The 21,279-nt window shown below is 34.0% G+C and overlaps 1 protein-coding gene across 4 annotated transcripts in view; it reads left to right on the top strand.

Moving 5' to 3' along the window:
* The window catches only part of MSH3 (mutS homolog 3), a 182,242-nt gene that overhangs the window by 31,333 nt on the left and 129,630 nt on the right, over nucleotides 1–21,279 (top strand). For 3 of the 4 annotated variants that reach the window (XM_074201747.1, XM_074201744.1, XM_074201746.1), the window contains 2 exons: nucleotides 19,955–20,064; nucleotides 21,092–21,206. The exons of the other annotated variant lie outside the window; for it this stretch is intronic. In XM_074201747.1, the coding sequence (XP_074057848.1) occupies nucleotides 19,955–20,064; nucleotides 21,092–21,206 (225 nt within the window). The remainder of the gene's footprint in view (nucleotides 1–19,954; nucleotides 20,065–21,091; nucleotides 21,207–21,279) is intronic. 4 annotated transcript variants of the gene reach the window in all.

Raw genomic sequence — 21,279 nt, 5'->3', positions numbered from 1 at the left:
CACAGTCATTTAGCTAAGAATTGTCAGAGCTGGGAATATCACCTAAATACTCTTGTACTGTGCCATTTGGTTTGTGGAGAAGCTCCAGTGAGATACTGGATGTGAACAAATTTTCCTGTCACTAAGGTAAGGTATTATTATCTTTCAATTATGTATTTTTAGATATAGAGTAAAAAAATGTCATCTTGCATTTTATCTTTTGGAATAAAGCTAGTACATCTGACATCTTCCAATTCAAATCTTCAATTTAATAACCGGAACATTAGCTTTGGTACAAATACATTTTGAGAGAATACTGATAAAAGTACAATGTTAAAATGTCTCTCTCTAATGACTTTTAGCTAAGTAAAATAAAAGAAAAAAGTAGAAGTAACAATAAAACCTTTTATCCAAGTTTCTTAAAAGTAGAAAACAAATATTTTCAGAAATCCCTACAAAATAGTAACTTATTTTGTAAGTGGTAATAGTGGATAGAGTCCTTTATATGGGTCAGGAGCAGCTTTCCTGTTATTCCTCTGACACTTGGGTAAGTCCCTTAGCCTGAGTCAAAGTTTCTTTATTAGTTATTGGAATAATAATGAGTATAGTAATAATGTCTGTATTGTCTGCTTTCAAAACTGTAACATTCAAATGATCTAAAGTATGTCAACTATTTTCCAAACTTTAGAGTTCTATGTATTATCAGTTGCTATTATTATTGGAAAGTTAACCTTTAGTTATTCTTTTTCAGATCCTGATTTTGTCTAGATATAGACTTTTTCAGATTTAGAATTCTATGATTCTGAAATTTTTCCTGAAATCAAATTAAAGTGTATGTATCTGAATTCCTACCCATTGCCATTTCTGCCCATGAAGCCATAAGCCTAATTCAGTTTTTACTTGACAGTCTTTCAAGATTTCTAGTTAGCTGTCAGTGAGCACATATTTATTAATTTTAGGTACCATGTGTCAGTGCTGTGCTAAGTGCTGGGTGTGCAAAGCAAGATTAAAAAAACAGTCCCTGCTCTAAAGTCTATCATATCTCCTCAAATTTTCTTTTTTACACGCTAAACAAACTATACAATTGAAGTCCTCATATTACCTCAGTTGTTCTTCTCTGGTCTCATTTGATAAAAACTGTGCTCAGAACTGAACACAGCCATTCACATATGGTCTGACCAGGGCAAGAGTTCAGTGAAACTGTTCCCTCCCTTGTTCTGGATGCTATGTTTCTATGAGTATAGTTTACAATTTGATTAATATTTTCAGTTGCTGTGTCTCACCTTTAACTCAATGTTGAGTCTGCAGTCTTACCAAACCCAACAAATCTCATTCACTTGAACTATTTTTTTTCCTACATCTCAACCATCTTATGATCATGAGTTGATTTTATTTTTAGTATCAAGATGTAAGACTACTGTTATTCCTATTAAATATGATCCCATTTGATTGTACCTGTCATTGTAGTCTGCTATCTCTTTATTGTCCCAGGTGCTAAGACTAGAAATGTAACTAATGGATAGAGCACTGGACTTGGAATTAGTAATAACCAGGTTCATATCCTACTAACTAGTACTTGTGAACTTGTACATTCCATCTTAACGCCTTTGAACCTCAGTTTCCTCACCTGTAAATTGAAGGGATTAGATCCAGTGAACTCTGACATCCTTTCCAGCTCTAAGTCCATGATCCTGTGAAACTAAGAGGTAGTTTTCAGAGCTTAGTACAGTGTCTGGCACATAAAAGAGACTTAATAAATGTTTATTGATTTATTTAGTTCTGAAGAAACAATTTTGTTATTGAATCCTTTCAGTTGTGTCTAACTCTTTGTAATCCCATTTTAGTGTTTTCTGGGCAAAGATACTGGAATGTTTGCCTTTTCCTTCTCCAGCTCATTTTACAGATGAAGAAACTGAGGTAAACAGGATTAAGTGCCTTGCCCAGAGTAGGTTACACAGCTGGTAAGTGTCTGAGGCCAGATTTGAACTCATGAAAATGATTCTTCCTGATTGCAGTTCCAGTGCTCTATTCATTGAGCCATCTACTTCCCCAAAGAAACAAAGGGGCAACTTAAAAATACTTTAAAAGTATTTATGGGGAACATCAGCTCAGGAATCAGGAGGTCCTAAGTTCAAACATGGCTTCAGACACTTGATGCTTACTAGCTGTGTGATCTTGTGCAAGTCACTTAAGCCCTTTGCATTTCAACACCCCGCCCCCAAAAAAAGTATTCATAGAGGTGTTTTTGTTACTAGAAACAGTCCCTGCTCTAAATTTTATTGTTATTCCACTATTATGTATTTCTATGTACTATGTACTATTTGTAAGTACAACTTTTATGTTGCCCTGAAATACCCCCAATAACAAAGTTTACTTATCATAGGTGATAAATTGATTTAGGCCAAAGGAAGTTCTCCATTTTTGCTTTCAGATTAAAATCCTGTGTATTTTGTGGAGGGTAATGGAAACAGCTTACCTTGTTGGTTGACTGCCATTTCCTCAGGGCAGTTGTTTCTAACCCGTTTTGTTTCTAGAATCCCTTTAAAGGAACAACAAAAAAAAATTGTTGTGAACCCTTGGGATATTTTGATATATTACTGATTATATTCTTTTAGATTTTTTCATTAAGTGCTGGCAATGATATCATGCCCCCCAAAGTTCCAAATTAAAATTTATATTACATAATTATAATATATAAAATTTCATATTATTTATAATTATGAAAGCTATAAATATAAAATCATAACAGTAATTATAAAATAATTATGAATATTTTATATGGAAGTTCTATGAGAATTCAAAGTAATCCAACAAGACTTCATATTAAATGTCTTAATTTTACAAGTTTTGTGGAATATATATAACATTTTTAATGAAATAAGTTACAATATGGAAGATATTTAGCAGTATGATAATCATATATAAAATTAATTTTGATGACTTTTTTTGATCATATTTGACTTAATGCCAGACAAATAAGTCTGAATTTGGTTCCTCATCAAGTTTATATCCCTATTTTGATTTAAAGTAATAATAAAGTGAAAACTCTCTCACATGAATATGTGGTAGAAGATGGTAGGAGAATTTTACAAACTTGTAGAGAGCTGGAAATTAATTTAACTTTTAGCCAACTAAACAGTTAACATTTATTTTTTTACTGGCTTATGACAAGCACTATATTAAATATAAACATCTTTATAGTGCCTTTGCATTTATTTCATTTTTTAGCAATGTATATAAAAAAACTAACCTTTAAAGGAAAGAATCTCTTCAGGTGGGACAGTTTTTTCTTTTACTACCAGCACACTGGCTACATTCTGTCAGAAACTGTACTGATTGACTGACCAATATTGCCATTCAGTTTATTTGAAAGTCCTCCACATAGTAGAAAAATAATCTGAGCAGAAGATGTGATTAGGGAGAAAGCAATATAAGATTTATTTCTGTAATTTGTAATGGTTTGTGAGATGACTTGTAATACTCAGTTATTGGAATGTGTTGTAAACTAAACTTTTGTAAGAACACAAACATTTGTAACACTTTGATTTTGACATTACTCAGCTGAAGATGTGAAATTCCAGGGTTAACTTGAGGGGAACATGGAAGGTGCTCTAAGCTTGTATTATAGAACCTAAATGAAGGTATGTGCATGCATCAGGTCATTCATTGGTCATTAGTTTTTGGCCTAATGTTGAACCCTTGTGGCAATTTGGAAACAGTTTGTTGACAGGTTGAGAAAATGCAGTGTTTGTGGCCTAGTCAGAAGAGATCAACGTTTGCTGTAATCACTACATATATACCAAAATCATTGTGTGCATGAGTGTGATGGTTTTGATTCTCTAGTGTAGTAAAACCGCAATGCTTCAAACATGCATATTCTTTTTGTCAAAGAAGAATATATTTGTAACATAATTGAATGATTATATGCTTTGTCTTCTAATTACCTTGTACTTATAAGGATCCTAGATCCTAAAGCTAGAAAGGAACTTGGAAACCATCTACTTCAACCATCTTCTTTTACAAATGAAGAAACTGAGATTTACAGAATGAGAAACAAATTATTTGCTCATTTCTGGCCATGCTAGTAGAATCCTTTATCTCTCCAGAAGAATGTAAGCTCGTTTTGGCCAGGAACTCTCTCAGGGCTGATTTATTCCAACTTACATACTGGTAAATCAGGGGTGGTTTCTAGGAAGAGAGTTCAATTGTGGGTGGCTTTGTTGTTTTAACTCACGCTCAGAATTCTAAGGGTAATCCAGTGTGGGAGAAATCCATGTTTATTCACAAATGTAACTTCTGAGCTGTATGCTTCCCAATTACACAAATCAGTCAGATTAACAGAGTAAACTTATTTTTCTTTTGAATCTTTTCTTTGTTTTTTCTTTGTTTTTTTTTTAAGGCATTGAAGTTAAGTGACTGACTCAGGTTTACATGGCTAGGTAATAATTAAGTGTCCGAGGCTGGATTTGAACTCGGGTCCTCCTGAGTCCAGGGCCAGTGCTGTATGCACTGTGCCACCTAGCTGTCCTTTATTTTCTTTGTTTCAACCAGCCCTGCTCTACATTCTTTCTCTCTCCTCTCACCTCAGTTGTGAACAATTGTGAACAGTGCATTGTGTTGTCAGTCAATCAAAATGCATTTGTACATTGGTCATGTCCCCCAAATTTTTTTTTTTGTCTTATTTTGCATTCTGGGTCCTTCATCTTTTTATCACAAAGTAGATAGCATGTTTCAGTATTAGTCCTTAGCACAATAATGTTCCATCACATTTATATACCTTAATTTATTTATCCATTCCCCAGGCCCCCACCTCAGATTCCTATCTTTTGCCATCTCAAAAAGAGTTGTAAATATTTTAGAGTTTGCTTTGCTTAGGACTAATCCCTTTGATGTACACTCTTTTAAATTCTCCCTTACTCTTCATCTCATTTCTCTCCAGTTTCCCCATTGAGTGGAATGTGTTCTTCTCTTTTTTTGACCAAGTCAAATGCTAATAAGATTCAAGTTTCAGCTGTTCCCCTCTACCTCCTCCTCCATATATATATATATGGTTAGATAGATAGATAGATAGATATCTACTTGTGCATCCTGATTATTTAAAATAACTTTCCCTAACTTTTTCCCTCCCATTCACACTAGTGCATTCCTTTTCGCTTTCCATTCTTTTCTTAAGTTCATCAAGACAGTAGAATAACTCTTGGATCTTGTGCAATTAGACTTCCTCTGTAAATCCTGATGATTATAGAGGATGCACAGGTATCACATCTCCTGGGCAGTTAGGTGCAGCAGTGGATAGAGCACTGACTAGAGACCAGAGGACAGACATTAGAATCTGGCCTCAGACGCTTGACACTTACTAGTTATGTGACCTTGGGCAAGTCCCTTAACCCCAGTTGTCTCACATCTAGGGCCATCTTCAGACATCTTGATTCATATCTGGTCACTGGACACAGATGGCTCTAGGGGAGAAAATGAGGCTGGTGACTTAGTACAGCATCCCCTCATTCAAATGCAGTTGGCATCACCTTTCTGATGTCATGGTCATCTTCGAGAATGGAAGACAACCATCAACATTTTAATGTAAGCAGTTTATCCTTTTTTAGTAATCATTATTCATTCATATTTACCTTTTTATACTTCTCTTTACTCTTGTGTTTGATCTTCATAGTCTCTCTCTAGCTGTTTTTTTTTCATCACAGATACTTGAAAGTCTTCTAATTCATTGAAAGTCCATTTCTCCCCTTTTTCAAATCCTCCTAGCCCATCCCCCCAGTATTATACTCACTTTTGCTGGTTAACTTATTCTTGACTATAAACTCATATCCTTTCACTTCTGGAATATCATATTCCAAGTTCTCCATTTCTTAAGAGTTATATATTGCTAAAGCCTTATTTTGGCTCTTTAGTACTTGAATTATTTCTTTCTGGCTGCTTACAGTATTTTTTTCTGTCCTAGTGGATGTGAATTTTGGTTATGATGTTCTTTGGAATTTTCATTTTGGTTTTTTCTTTCTGGAGGTGACTCAAAAGATTTTTTTTTCCTATTTCTACTTTGCCTTCTGGTTCTAAAAGCTCTGAACAATTTTTTTTTTAAGGTGTCTTAAAATGGGAAATCCAAATTCTTTTTTTTGGTCATGATATTGAAATAGCCCAATTATACTTAAATATTTTTATCTTCAATTTGTTTTTTTTTTATTTTTGCAAGGCAAATGGGGTTAAGTGGCTTGCCCAAGGCTACACAGCTAGGTAATTATTAAGTGTCTGAGACCGGATTTGAACCCAGGTACTCCTGACTCCAAGGCTGGTGCTTTATCCACTATGCCACCTAGCCACCCCCAATTTGTTTTTTAGATCAGTTATTTTTTTGAAAAAGATAGATCTTAAGATCTGATATCAAGTAAGTTCTGAGATAGCCCTACATTTTTTAATTTTGTCAGCCTTTTGACTTTGTTTTAAATTTCTTGTTCCTCATAGAATTATTGACTTCTACTTGGTCTATTTTTATTTCCATTTCATTTTATTTGATTGCCTTAGCAAAGTTTTTATACTCTTATGTCAAACTGCAGTTCCCTTTCCATTTTTTCTTTTATAGTTATCATTTTTCTTCAGTTTATTTCCTTGAACATTTTCATTTCTTATATGAAAACATTATTATTATTATTATTATTAATTATTATTATTTTATTCTTACTTCGTCTGTTTCAGGGGATTCTAATTGAGTTTGTGCTCAGTTTGTGGTTTTCTCTGACACATTTCTCTGGGATATTTTGGAATAATTTTCTTCTTCATTTGAGTCTTGAGTATCTCTGCCACCATAGCAGATTATTATTGTGGGGTGGTGGGGTTTTTTTTGTTTTAGGTTTTTGCAAGGCAAATGGGGTTAAGTGGCTTGCCCAAGACTACACAGCTAGGTAATTATTAAGTGTCTGAGATTGGATTTGAACCCTGTTCCTTCTGAGTCCAGGGCCAGTGCTTTATCCACTGCGCCACCTAGCTGCCCCGTGGTGTTTTTTTTAATTACTCATTCTTCCAACCTACTTCCTGACTTCAAACTTGTGGTAGGGATAGACTTTGTGATACTTGTGGAGGGAAGGTCTGAGCTGGTCTATTTGATACCTTCTTGGGGTATTAAATGTTGTATTATTTTCAAAATAAATACTTAAATATGAAACATTTACTAAACTAGAAGGCAAAAGAAAGAAGGCAAAATCAGTGATAATTGAAACATAACATTCAGTCCAATAATTATTAGTTACACTTTCCCAGATAGTGTCTGTTCAGAGAGTGGGCACAAGCAGTGAAACCTAGCATTGAGACAAATGAATAGGGAAACCCATGTTCCTTGGAGTTGTCCAAGGAAATCTCATGACTTTGGACTGCAGGACTGGATGTCTGTGGTCTCTTTGAAAAACAGTTTTCATCTTGTCATCTATTGAGTAAGACTGTTCATATTCTGGTTTCTCTTTTCTGCAGGACAGGACTGCTTCTCTGCTATTCTTGGACCAATGTAGCAATTTCAAAATGTTAGGTAACATCCTACATTTTGGGTCATGGAAAGATTTCCAGGTCTATTTCCTTGGCTAGGTATTGAGGGAGTATGACACTTTTAGTGAAAAGAAGTTTCCTTTAATTCAGGACCATCCAACTTTACTTTTAAAAGTTTTTATTGGAACAGTATATTTTGATTTGCCATTTTAGTGAGAGCTCTGCAGTAACTCAGTTTTGTTACTAAAGCATTTAGTAAATCCACAGGGGGCTTCATAAAATCACACTGTGACCCATATGGGCTGCATTTTGGACAGCCCTGCTTTAATCCTAAGATCTGCAATACCATTCACATCTTGCTTTATGAAGGTTTTGAGGGGCCTTCTTCACCCTCCCTTTAACAGCCCAATTCATAGAAGTAGCAAAGGATAACATAGGCAAGCCTTTGTGGGATTCTGTACCTTCAACTTAAGATACCTTTCACCAAGCCAGCTCTTCCCCTTTAGCTTCAGATTCTCCTTTCCTCCAAAGAATGATTGACTAGTAGTCTATTTAAACCTTCCTCTCTACCTCATCTTCTTTGTTTCAGTGACTCCTTAGTTGTTCCACAAACAAAATACTCCATCTCTGCTCCAGGTATTTTCTCTGGCTCTCTCTCCTCAACCCTACCAGCTGTCATCTCTGACTTCCTCCAAGTCTCCTTTAAAATCCTTTTTTTGTATATGAAACCTTTCCCAGCCCTTTCTTAGCTCTAATTTTTTTTTTCTCTCTCTAAATTATTTCCCATTCATCATGGATAGAATTTGTTTGCATATATTTGTTTGCTTGTTGTCTTCTCCATTAGATTGTGAACTTGGAACATAGGGACTGACTTTTGCCTCTTTTTGTATCCCCATTTGATTCTGTTAGATTGCTAGAAAAAAATGCTTATGAACTTGTGTAAAGCACATATTAGGTGCTTAATAAATATTTATTGACTGACTGTCTATCAACAGACTCTTTGTTTTCCTCATCCACAGAAGAGCCTCTAGTCATTTGGTTTTAGCCTTCATCAGCCTATTAGTTCCAGTGACTTCTTGGTTCCATAGGCCATAGTAATGTCTTAGTTTCTGTCAGCAGCTTCATTTGGTGGATCTCTCTTGTCCTCATTTTCTTCCTGAATTTCTGCTCTAACTTTTTTTTTTTTTTTTTTTAGGTTTTTGCAAGGCAATGGGGTTAAGTGGCTTGCCCAAGGCCACACAGCTAGGTAATTATTAAGTGTCTGAGACTGTATTTAAACCCAGGTACTCCTGACTCCAGGGCTGGTGCTTTATCCACTGCACCACCTAGCTGCCCACTCTGCTCTGACTTCTAATGCTCAAATCAGAGCTTCCCCATAAGTAATGGCCAAAATCTAACTTAGGTCAAGGAAACCAAAAATCTACATTTCTGAAAGATATGACATAAGCAAGTTCCTATTATAGTAGTCTGCAAACTGTTCTTTGATTCATAGTTTCTCAGCAACAACTTTCCTTTTTCTCCTTCTATACTTCCCCTTCTCTTTCTCTTTCCTTCCCTCTTCTTCTTTCTTTCACACAGCTAGCAAGTATCTGAGGGAGAATTTGAACTCAGGTCTTCCTGACTTCAGCACCATTGCTTTCTCCACTTCTCCTCCTAGCGCCTCAAAAATAATATTCAGTGGCATGAAAGCAATCATATTCACATTAGGGGCTAGGACATGATGCATTGCCACTATTTCTACCATAATTTATTGTAACATCTTTCCTACTAAATATCTATTCTCTCTCAGGACCTTTTAAAGCATTATCTGAGGGATTGATTTTCTTTCATGTTCTCTTAGCACAGTCTGTTTCTCCTCAAGATGCTTTTCTATGTTTCACATGAAAATATCCCTATTATCTTCCTTTCAGCAAATGAAATGCCCACATTAGAAAGGACCTGAACTGTACAGCATTATTCCAGAAAGCTATCTGTGGTAACTTTAAGCATTAAGGAGCTTTCTAATCTATATTTTAAGTGTTACTGTTTTGAATCTGTTAGATTACTTATAAAAATTCTTGTGAACAAAAAAAATGATGTATTGATTCAAGAAAAATTTAATGTTCAGCGTTCAGGATTTTGTAACACTTTAAGTGCTGAGAGAGGAGGGGTGACTGCTATTTTTCCTCAAGGGTAGACAGAATGTTGCATTGTGATCTGCAGGAAAGATTTACTAGATTTTTGATGTACATCAAGTCTTTTAAAATAATTGGTAATGAAATATAAACTAATACTTTGAATTGGTATTTAAATAGTTGATATATCTTAGATTACTATGGCATCTAGCACAATGTCCAAGTAGTAGGATATAGCAGAAACTTAGCAAATGCTATACAGTCCCTTGATCAGTGAATAACAGTAGGAACCCCTACACTAAAAATACATATGTTCTACAGTAGTTTACAGAAGAATTTGAGTTACACTCATTTGTTCAGAAAATTATGAACTACAAATAGGCATGGAATATTTCAAAACTACTTATTTGAATTTGAAATTAAAAACTTATCTTTTCATACTGTGCCATTGCCTCTGGAAGAATTCTTTATATTAGCTTTTTAAGATCTTATTAAAAAAAACTTATTTAGTTTCAAAATTTTAAAATGGATTTCTCCTTCAGTCCTCTCCAGAGTTTAAAAACAACTTCTATTTGAGAAGACTATGTAGTTTATTTGGAAACACTCACACAAGGCTGTGAGCGATTGGAGGAGGAAGGAGCAATAAAGCGAAGAACACAAGGGGTCAGCATGTTTCCCTTAAGTTGGGGAGTTTTGGGGGTAATGTTTGACAACCAAAACAGAATATGAAAGTTTAGGGCAGAATTAAAAGCAAGGAGTTTTACAGAGTCTCTGCCAAATAGTTTTCAGATTATGACAGGAAGAAAAGAAGGCCCATGTTCTTGGAACTCCATTCTTTACTCAGTGCATAGAGGCAAATAAGAGTTGCCAGAGGATCAGTTGCTTTATAGGAAGAGGTGAGGGTCTTTATTTTGTCTTATTGACTTAGTTTATTACCCTTGAAATCATCGTCAAGGAATTGTCAGTTAAAGAGTTTGCTTTGAGAGATGTACATTTCTAGCCTAGGTAGTGCCCAGATTTTACAAGGAAAGGATTCAGCTAGAGGGGAAAAGGTAGGACAGAGATAGCCTATTGGAAAAGAATAGACCAGCTACAATAGCTCTCTAAGAGGTTTTAATATCTTCTTTCTAATAATCTGATATAATCTTTCTATAGTCTGTAGATGCAGGTTATTATTTTTGAGTATTATATGACATAGAGAAATCTCTTTTATTCAGAAACTTTCAAGAGAAAATTTAAAGATTTCATAATCAATTGGATTTTAATTAACCTGCTTCAAAGATTATATTCTTTATTGTCAAGTAGTTCTTTATGGTTGATAACAATATCCCATTCTTGCTGCATTTCAGGCTGCTTCTTTTTGTTTTCTCTTTTGGTAGAGGTGGGTAAAGATTTTTTTCTTACCTTCAACTTCCTTTTGAATGGCCAGTATTAAATGGCCTTAGTGTTTTCTCCAAACTAGATGATTTCAATTCTTTTTCTCTTTTCTCTTCTGACTCTATCTTACAGTGATAAAAGGCTTTCAAGAATTTTAGGGTTTTTTGGTGATTGTCATATCAAAATATTCTGAGTATGACCTCCAAAATGGTTTTGTATTAGAAGTATTTTTTATTGCATGGTCATAGTGTGCACAGTGTAACAGTAAATAGTGATACTGTGAAAGGTGCCACGGGGAGACAAAATCAATGAATGATCCAAGTTGTAACTTAATAATTTGATTGGGGAAGGAATACTCTTTCTCTTCATATATACATATACCTGTACCTACATATAATTGTAACTATGAATATATGTAGCAATTAAACATCATAAATAAGAGAAGTATAATATAGTGTGGAGAATTTCATGGTTAACAAATGTCTAGGAATTACTAAGTTTTTATAATTAGGTAAGTTTAAGGAAAAAACCCATGTGAAGCATGAAGATCAGTTTGCCCCCAGTAAGTCTGAAGATTAGCAGAGCCCACCCTAAGCAAAATTGTAAATAAAAATTTTTTTTAAAGTTTGTTTTTTGGATCCTTGACCTCCTGTTTCTCTGTTCTTTTCTCTTTGTGAATACCTCCTTTTTTTCACTTCAGGGCACCACCGCACTCCTACATTCAGACATTTGCTGAAAAGTTCCTCTTCCACTTTCTCAGTCATATCGTATTTTCCTCTGACATCATCCCTATGCATGGTTTTCTCTTTCAAGTTATGATAAAGAGGATAACCCTTTTCCTTGTTAAGTCTAAACTCTTTAACGCTATCCCCTCCTGTCTTCTTGAACAGAATTTTCCTATCATCCACACTTTCTAAGTGTTCCATATGTCCTTCCCAATCTGCTGACTCCTTTTCTGCTTCCTTCCTTCATTCGATCCTACTACCTCACTAGTTATCATGTATCTCTTCTATTCTCAGCTAAACTCTTTGAAAAAGGAGCTTCTATTTCTTCTTACTCTTTTCTAAATCTTTTGCAGTCAGGCTTTTAGCCTTATACAGGCAACTTGTTTAAAACAGCTTTCCCCCAAGTCATTGATGATTTCTTATTAGCCATTCTTATGACCTTTCCACAATCCTCATGTTTTTGATATATAATTGATGTTCTCCACATTTAAAGCTGAGGAAACGGAGAGCTCAGAGAGGGGAAGTGACTTGTGCATAGTCTCACAGCTTGTATATGTCTTTGAATCTCTTCACTTTTAAGTTATTTACTTTTCCCACACTTACAGTTGTCTATGTAATGTCAAGTTTTTAAATTCTTTTTAGTTCCAGGGGACTAAACACTTCAGGTAATTTTTCTTAATATTTCAGAGTTCAAGTTTTTCACTGCTTTTCTTTATCTTGATTTTTAAAGCAACAACAAGAAGAAAGGTTTTGTCTATTTGACTGAAATTGTACTCCTAGGATATGTTTTCAAACTGAATTTCTTTTCTCAGACTGCCAAAACATGGCCTGCAAACAGTTGGTCTTTATTTGTTTCATTGCAGGGAATGCTTAGATCTTGTTGGATAAAATTGCTAGCAGGATATTGTTCATTATAACTCCACTGTTACTAAATCGACTCTTATTTCAAAGATATGTAGATTTAGATTTACCACACAGACCTTCTTAATTAAGAATTACAGAGAAATAATAGATATGAGATTTCATAACTTTAACCAATTTGTGGAAAACATTTGTATGTGAATGTTTAATATAAAAATTGCAAAACTGTGAATTTAACATTCTTGCGAGACTTTCATGAAAGCCTAAAAGAATTAGTTGGAAAAGTGACAAGTCCATTTTCATCTAATTTAATGGGTTTCTAAATCCTTATCTGCTTATCAAACAAAGCATTAATTAGAACAGTCATTGAGGAACCCAGCTGTCTCCTGTGTTCTCTTTAGGAACTTGTATTAAAAACATTGTGGAGCTCATGTAAGGTCATAGTTTTTTGAATTGCTAAATAATAACTTAACTGGTTTTCTGTAGATTACAGTAGTATCAAGGACAATTTACAGGAAAAGAAAGTTAGTGGGAAGATCTGGTTTTCTGTACCAGATTTCTCCCAGCTCCACAGAAAACTATAGATGGGAGGAAACCCTCCTTTTTTTACATTTTCCTCTTAAATCAACTTGCCTCCATTTCTTCCCAGAAGTGCAGCCTTTACTTTCTGTGGTACAGCAAACTCAATAGAGTGTCTCCTGCACTGGCTGGTAAAAGACTTGGAACTGTCCCTAAATTGGATAGTACTGTTGGATTTTCTGGGAAAGCACAGTCTAATGTCAGCATAACACTGAGCAAACCTTTGAAGGATAATACTTTATAAGCTTGAAACAAGATGTGACGAAAACAAATTGATCAGTAAAATATGAATACTCTAAATTACTCTTTCTGGCCATCTCTGTATTCTGTCTTCTGTTCTTTGGTCATCCTTATTTTCCTCTCACTTGACCCTTACACTCATTTGAGTTTCTCTGCTCTAACAGGGGAGATTTTGTCTGGCCTCCCTTCTCCATTCATATTATAAAGGGTAATACTTGGCTCTTCCATGATTTTTGTCTCCCATTGGTACCTTTTATAGTGTACACTGTTTACTGTTGTATCGTGTACACTGTAGACATGTAATTAAAAATAGGTTTAATATAAAAACTATCTTGCTAAAAGTTCAATTACCTCATACTCTGAATGCAGTAAGTAGATAAATGTTTTTGGATACCAATTAAAAGCTAGTGAAATAAAGTAGAAAAATGTGTAAGTTATAAAAAATATTAAATCACATATAATTAATTTAACAAACATTTATTAAATGCCCATAACATACCCATTGTGCTAGGTTATGGCAATACAGAAACAAAAAGCAATCTCTTACCCTTTAGGAATATACTTTTTGGGTTACATATAGTAAGATAATGGTAGTTTGAAGAGGGAGAAATGGCAGACAGCTAGAAGATTAAGGAAGATTTCAATTAAGAAGTAGTACTGAGTTTAGAATCCTTGAAGGAAGCTTTTGTTTCAAATCACTATACTTATAATAACCCCGTGAGATATTATCCCCATTTTCAGAACCGAGTTTTTGAGTGATTAAGTGACATGTCTGTGGTTATAGAACCAGTGGGTGGCTAAGGCTGATTTGGATCCAGGTCTTCTGATTACAGTTCTAGCACACTATCTGCAGTGCCAAACTACCTTTCAGTTATGTATGTATCTTTTACAGTCATCTTCTAAATAATGAGATGTACTAATTTCCTTTTCCCTCCACTTGACTTGTATTATTGAGATTTCATTGCAATTAGAAATTTTCTTAGCATAATTTTGCTACTTGGGGAAATGTTTTCATATAGTTGATTTCTGATCTAAAGGCAAAATCTTGATTCTTTTTTGGAATTCAAATGCCTGGTTACAGTTATTTAGAGAGAATTACATTGATAAACCTCTGCCTTATGGGGGTTGAATGTGTCATATCATTATCTGAAAATAAAGCAAATTTGTTTGATATGTTGATAATACACAATGAATAGAATCTTTAAAATGACATTTGTAAAAAAAAACACCTGACATTTGTGTTAAAATTAATTTAGTTCATGAAGTATGGAAAGACTCCTATAATCATTCTTTTTTAAAAAATATTTTTTTATTTTTTTCAATTATATGCAAAGATAGTTTTCAACATTCATCCTTTTACAAGCTTTTGAGTTTCACATATTTCTAACATCCTCCCTTTCCTCCCCCTCCTCATGGCACAAAGGGGTTCAATTGAGTTTAACCCCTTTATTCATTCTATTCAGTATAGACATGAATAATGGATTCTGTGAGCATAACTGCTGGCTGTGTAATTGAGGTGCTCCAACATTAGATGGCCCTCACTAGTTAACTTAGTAAAATTTTCCACTATAAGGAGGAAAGCTGAGGGTACTGATAGAACTAAATCTCCCATGGTATATTATCTGAAAGACTGAACAAATTAAATAGGTTTTTCTTTTTCATGTAAATTTCCTGTGGAATAAGGTTGCATTGGATTGCTCCCAAACTAATCCTTAAATCCAATTGTTAAAACCTTGATTTGAAGGTTTGTTGGTTTAAAAGATCTGAAATATTTGGTTATATTAGTGCTAAATCTTTTTCAGTCACTTCAAAGAGTACTTAATTTTTGTGTCCTGTATTTTTTCCCAGTTGGGGTTTTGCTTTGTTTTATAATTATTGAAATGGCTTCTGAAGTTCTATTCTTTCCACAAAGCTTTTTCTGAATTTACTCGGTCAAGATATGAAGCACGCATGACTCTTTCATCACATCATTATTTCCCCTTTTGCATGTCCATCCACATTTTATAAATAAGTTATAGCAATTTCCTATTCATTTAATATTGTCAGAGAATGAAGCATTACACAGAAGTGTATTACCTGGAGAAGTAAAGCTTATTCTTTCAAGCTTTTTGCAACTGTCACAGAACCAGAGAATTGGAATGGATCTCAGCTGCCATCTACATAGTGTATGTGTATGTGTATATATATATATATATATATATATACATATATATATATATATATATATTCTATCTTTTTCAACAGTATCCATGAATGTATTTACATTTTTTATTGCTGACTCAGTTATTATTTTGAGCATCTTTAGCTATGTTTCTGCAGGCTAGTTATTTAGTTATTGTCTGCCTCAATTTCCTCATATCTAAAATGAAGATAATATTAGATACGTGTCTCCCCAGGTTGTTATGAGGATCAAATGAAATATTTGTAAAGAGCTTTCTTTGCAAACTCTAATTTTGTTTTTGTTGTTCAGTCATTTTAACTGTGTTTGACTATTAAACACAATTGGGGTTTTCTTGGCAAAGTACTGGAGTAGTTTGCCATTTCATTCTTTAGTTCATTTTAGAGTTGAGGAAACTGATGTAAACAATATTAAGTAACTTACCCACATAGCAAAAAACTATTTGAGGCCAGCTAATCTTCCTGGTTGCACCTTGCAAACCCTAAAACACTAAAAAAATGCTTGTAAATGAGATATGTTGATTATTTGTACTCCTGACAAATCTTCCAAAACTGTGGACTTTTCTCCTTCTTGCTTTATATGGTTTTTTTTCTCCTCTCTATTATTATGAGAGCATGACACATTTACTAACATAATCACTTTATCACTGATGTCAGTCTGTTTTGATTTTATATGATGCCTTATTGTTGTTCAGTGGTAAACACAGGTTTGGCTCTGCTGTTCTCCTTCATTAAAATGACCTTTGTGATAGCTGTACTGCCCAGGGAGGTTTTTTTTTTTTTACTTACTCTTTAGTTTACATTGTATTCTAGTTATTTGGGGGGGTATCTTTATTTTATTAATTTATTAATAAATTATATATTCTATATAAATATATGTGATATATAAAGAATATATATTATGAGTAAATAAATTTATTTATAAGTCCTCATTATGCTTAAGCCCAAGGGAATCAATGCAAGAGAGATAGAATCCATAAGATTTGGAAGCATAGTGGATAATGAAGGTGAGGTATGGGTGACTTCAGGGTGGAAGAGAATAAATAAAGACTTATTTTGAATTTATGTACTTGAGGCCCTGAAAATTAATCATACCCTCAATAGAGATTGTATTGATGTAGGGTAGATTATTTGAGTGGTCTAAGAAGGATGAGTTTCATTTTGTATACATTAAATTGGAGGCTTCTATGAGGTATTTACAGGGTTGACTCTCAGATGGCTAATGCTTTGGTACCACAAATTAGAGACTTTTAGTCTAGTTCTATAAATTTGGAAATCATTTCCAAGGAGATTATATTTGAATCTATGGGAGCAAATGAGATCACTTAGAGAATAAGCGTAGGCAGAGAAGAATAGAGCTTTGAGGAACACCTTTGCTGAGCTACCAATATATGACTAATCTATCAAAAAAGAGAAGAACCATGGAGATGGGTAGGAGAGACCAGGGGAGAGTAATGTCATGGAAACCAAGAGGAGAGTATCCAGGTGGAGGATGTAGTTAGTCAGCAAGGTCACAAGGTACAGAGAGGTAACGAAAGATGAAAATTGAGAAAAAACCTTTTCAGATTTCTTACTTATCTGATTATTAGTAACTTTGGAGACAGTTGTTTCAAGGTTAGTGATGAGGTCAGGAGCCAAATTGCAAAGATGTTGACTAGAATAGGTGATTAGGAAATAGACTATAGATGACTTTTTTTCTAGTAGTTTGGCAGTGAATAGGAAAAAAAAAGATATAGAACAGTAACTTGAAATGATATAAAGGCAAGTCAAGATTTATTAAAGGTGAACTGCCTGAGAGGTTAAAGACAAGAAAATAAATGATATAATGGGGCAAGCTTCCATGGGACATGAATTGTAGAAGAAACCTTGGCTAGGAGAAACTAAATCTGATGCTAAAAGATTAAAGTATAGCAGGATAGGTGAACATTTTTCAGTATTATGTGGAGTAGACAATTAGGCTCATGTTGGGTGATGTTGGTTTTCTAAATAAAATCAAAGAGGCATATGTTTGTTAAAAGATTGTAAGTGAGAGAGATTCGGATAGTTTGCTTGAAGAGAATATTTAGAATTGTTTACAGAGATGGTAAAAGAATAAAAGAATTTGTAATGGCAAGGGCCCAAATAAGATCAGATAATATATATTTGAAGTGGATCCTGTCTGCATAGCATAGGAACATAGAAAATGGATGTTTGGGATCATTTAGAAGTGGGGATTTGTAGGCTATGAGGAATGGAAGGACAAGGTAGTCAAGGATAGAAGACACTGTATTGCTGAATTAGTCAACTCTAGGACCAAGATCAGTAAAGAAGAAAAGTAAGACCAGAACATGCGTGATAGACTAGGATGGGAAGTGGGAAGGAAAGAAGGAGGCTGAAGGTGATTATGAAAATGAATAGACTTAGGAGGAACATGGCAGAATAGAGATGGAAAGAACTGGTGATTATGATCATACAAGTAAATTTCAAAATTCAGAATCAAGCAGGTTAGCATACTTACCAGTGATGGTGAGATCTTGGCCATATTATTTTCAAAATTCATCTAAGTGTATATTGAAGCCCTCAGTTATGATGGAATGAAAGGGAAAACTATTAGTTAGGTACTAACTTCCTTGAGAAAAGAGAGACCTAGAGGTTTTTAGAGCATGGTCACAAGTAACTGAATTGAGTGCTGTGGTCAGATCAAATCTCAAAGGAGTTGAGATTGCTAGGTAGCACTATCGTTGAGGGCAGGGCAGTAAGGATCAATACCTTATTCTCCTCTTGGTTTGTTCTCAAGGTTGGGGATGGCCTGGGAATGAAGAAGAAACCAGCATTGAAGAATATGTGATGTTAGGAAAAAACCAGAATTCTATTAAGAAGGTAGAAAGAGGAGATCTGGGATGAAGGAGAATTTGTTAATGTTCGAGTTGGATTCTAAAGGACTTAATGTAAGTCAGGGAGAAGATTAAAATAGGAGTGAACTGATGGGCACAAGAGTCTAGGGAGAGTTAGCAGAGAGAAACCTCTTCTCGGGTCAGTCAGAGATTAGGAACCTAGGAGGCATGACATTGTCAATAGAGATGTGAAGAAGTACCAGGTGATGGGGATTCCCATCCTTCAGATTCTGTGATGATGGAGATCAAGTTATTAGGTTATAAAAAGCAACATCTTTTGGTGCAGTGAGCATAGTGTTAGACTTAAGAGTTAGGAAGCCCAGAGTTTAAATCTTGCCTCAGACACTAAGTGGGTAAATAAGACAATGCACTTAACCTCTCTTTGCCTCAGTTTCCTTAACTGTAAAATGAGGATAATAATAGCACCTACCTCACAGGGATATTATAAGGATCAAATAAAATAACATATATTTTATAAATGTCAAAGTACTAATGGATATTATTTTTATATTAATCAAATCATGTCTAGGACTAGGAAACAATTGTTCTGTTGTGCTTTTAAAGTCAGAACACCAAAATGCAAGAGACATTTTAGGGCCAAGCATAAATCATTATCTTATTTTTCATTTACAAACAGAAATGATGGAGGGATATAAGTTACAGGGTCCCACTTGTGCAAAGGTACAATAATCTATTTTAATGCCAATATGTAGAATGACAGTGTTATCTGAGTTATAGTAGATATTGATCAGGATAAATGATAGTTTACTAGTATTGACTTTATTAATTCTGTCTTTAGAGGCCAGAAACCAAAGATAGAGGTGACCTTTGCTCTTCTCAAAATGGTTTACTTTGTAATAGACTCTAATTGGAAATAAGAGATTAGCAAAATGTAAGTCTAACTTGATTTGATTAGCATTTATTCTTTGTGGTTGAGAAGTGTGATTGAAATGGTTTTACAAAATGCTACCCAGAAAAGAAGTTCATCTCTAATAGTGGAGGTATGGAGTCCATCTCTAAGAATAATCACTTTATATTAATTTATTCTATTAACAGAACATTTAAACATATATAAATGGAAATTAGCTATGAATTTAAATATTATTTCTGTATATAGTACACAATAAAACATAAAATACCTTCTACCTTAAAATAGTTTTAATAAGAATTATTTTTAGTCACAAAGAATTTACAAAGTGTCTATGGCCTGTTAGGTGGAATAATAATAGCAATTACTAGTTTTTATTATTATATATTAGATTTTCCAAGGGCCCTTTTACAGGAATTCTAAGAAGATGATCTGCATAAAGGAGCTCTTAAATCATAAAATGACAGCATAAATTAACATTTTTTTCTAATTCTTTATGTGGAGATTTGGTTTGATTTTCCTGAAACTATAGGTTAGTGTAAAGAGGCAGAACTGTTTGGGTGGGAAGCAGTTGAAAGCAGATAATTCAAGAAGACGTAAAATTGTTTCTTCATTTCCAGTCAATTAAGATTAGTTGAGAAAACAATTTATGATTGCATTTGTCAATTCTTTCAGTGTACAGGATGACAGAATTCGAGTAGAAAGGATGGATAATCATTATTTTGAATACAGTCATGCTTTCCAGCAAATTACTGAATTTTATGCAGAAGTACTTGATGTCAAAGGTACAGGTTTTATTCTTTCAAGACAAAATTCTATTATTTTGTTGATATTTGGATAAAAGTATAACTTTAGTTCTCAAACTGTAATAAGTTAAAAACTATATAGGAGTTCAAATTCAGTTACTTTTATCACAAGAGATTCCTACCCTGTTGTTACTACTTCAATAATATATATATGTATGTATGTATTTATATATGCACCCCCCCCCAACTGTTTACTGTTTTGGGTGATGGATTCTTGTGGGAGTATATAGTATATATGTTGTTATCAGCTTTTTGACTCTCCCTGAAGAGGGCACCATCAGTCACTTTTAGTGTCATTACAGTGGCTATGGTTTAGGGTAACTTACATCATCTGAATTTAGAGAAGTTATAGTATCACTCATTCATTTATTCATGAAGTATTTATTCAGCTAAACATACTATGTTTTGCCATTTTTTAAAAGTTTTCAGTTCCAATACCCAATTTTGATAATATGGTCATTACAAACATATACTTACATTACTAAGCTTTTTCATATTGAACTGTAGAGTAACAGTTATACCTGTGGTGGTTAAGCCATTAATAATTTTGATTCGGAAGACATGAGATGTATTTCTGAATCCAACATTGATTTTCTTGTATGGTCTTTGATTCCTTTCTCACTTACCCATTACGTGGGGCCCTCTCCTATTGTCGTGATCTTTATCTGTCTACTGGACTCAGATGATGAAAGAGAAAGTGAGGCTTGTGACTTTGCACAGTTCTGCCTCATTTAAATCCAATTCTTGTGCATGTCATCGCCTTCCTGATGTCATGATCCTCTTCTAGAATGAAGGACAAATAACAACCCATTATATGAAAGGCAATTGATCATTTTTGATACCAGTATAAATTAAAATGTAGATTGAAAGGCTGTTACTGATTTGTAAATTTTTTTAGCAGATTTAAAAGTTGTTATTTGAATAATTATTAAAATAAATGACATTTATTGTAGCAGATAAATGTTTTTAATGGAAGCAAATAATCTTGTTTTAAAATTTTTTTTAGCTTCTCAGAGTTTTTCTGGAATTTTAAATTTAGATGAACCTGTGATTTGTTCTTTGGCAGCAGTTATCCGATACCTTAAAGAATTTAATTTAGAGAAAATGCTCTACAATCCTAGGTAAGTTGTTTTTTTAAAAATCTAAAATTATTTTTAAACGAGGGATAAGTTTGCTAATTTTACTTAGAAATTA

This window comes from Macrotis lagotis, chromosome X (assembly GCF_037893015.1).
Source record: "Macrotis lagotis isolate mMagLag1 chromosome X, bilby.v1.9.chrom.fasta, whole genome shotgun sequence".
In the NCBI taxonomy this organism is placed as follows: domain Eukaryota; kingdom Metazoa; phylum Chordata; class Mammalia; order Peramelemorphia; family Peramelidae; genus Macrotis; species Macrotis lagotis.
The sequence above is the reverse complement of the archived record's forward strand: the minus strand, read 5'-3'. Positions and strand labels throughout refer to the sequence as shown.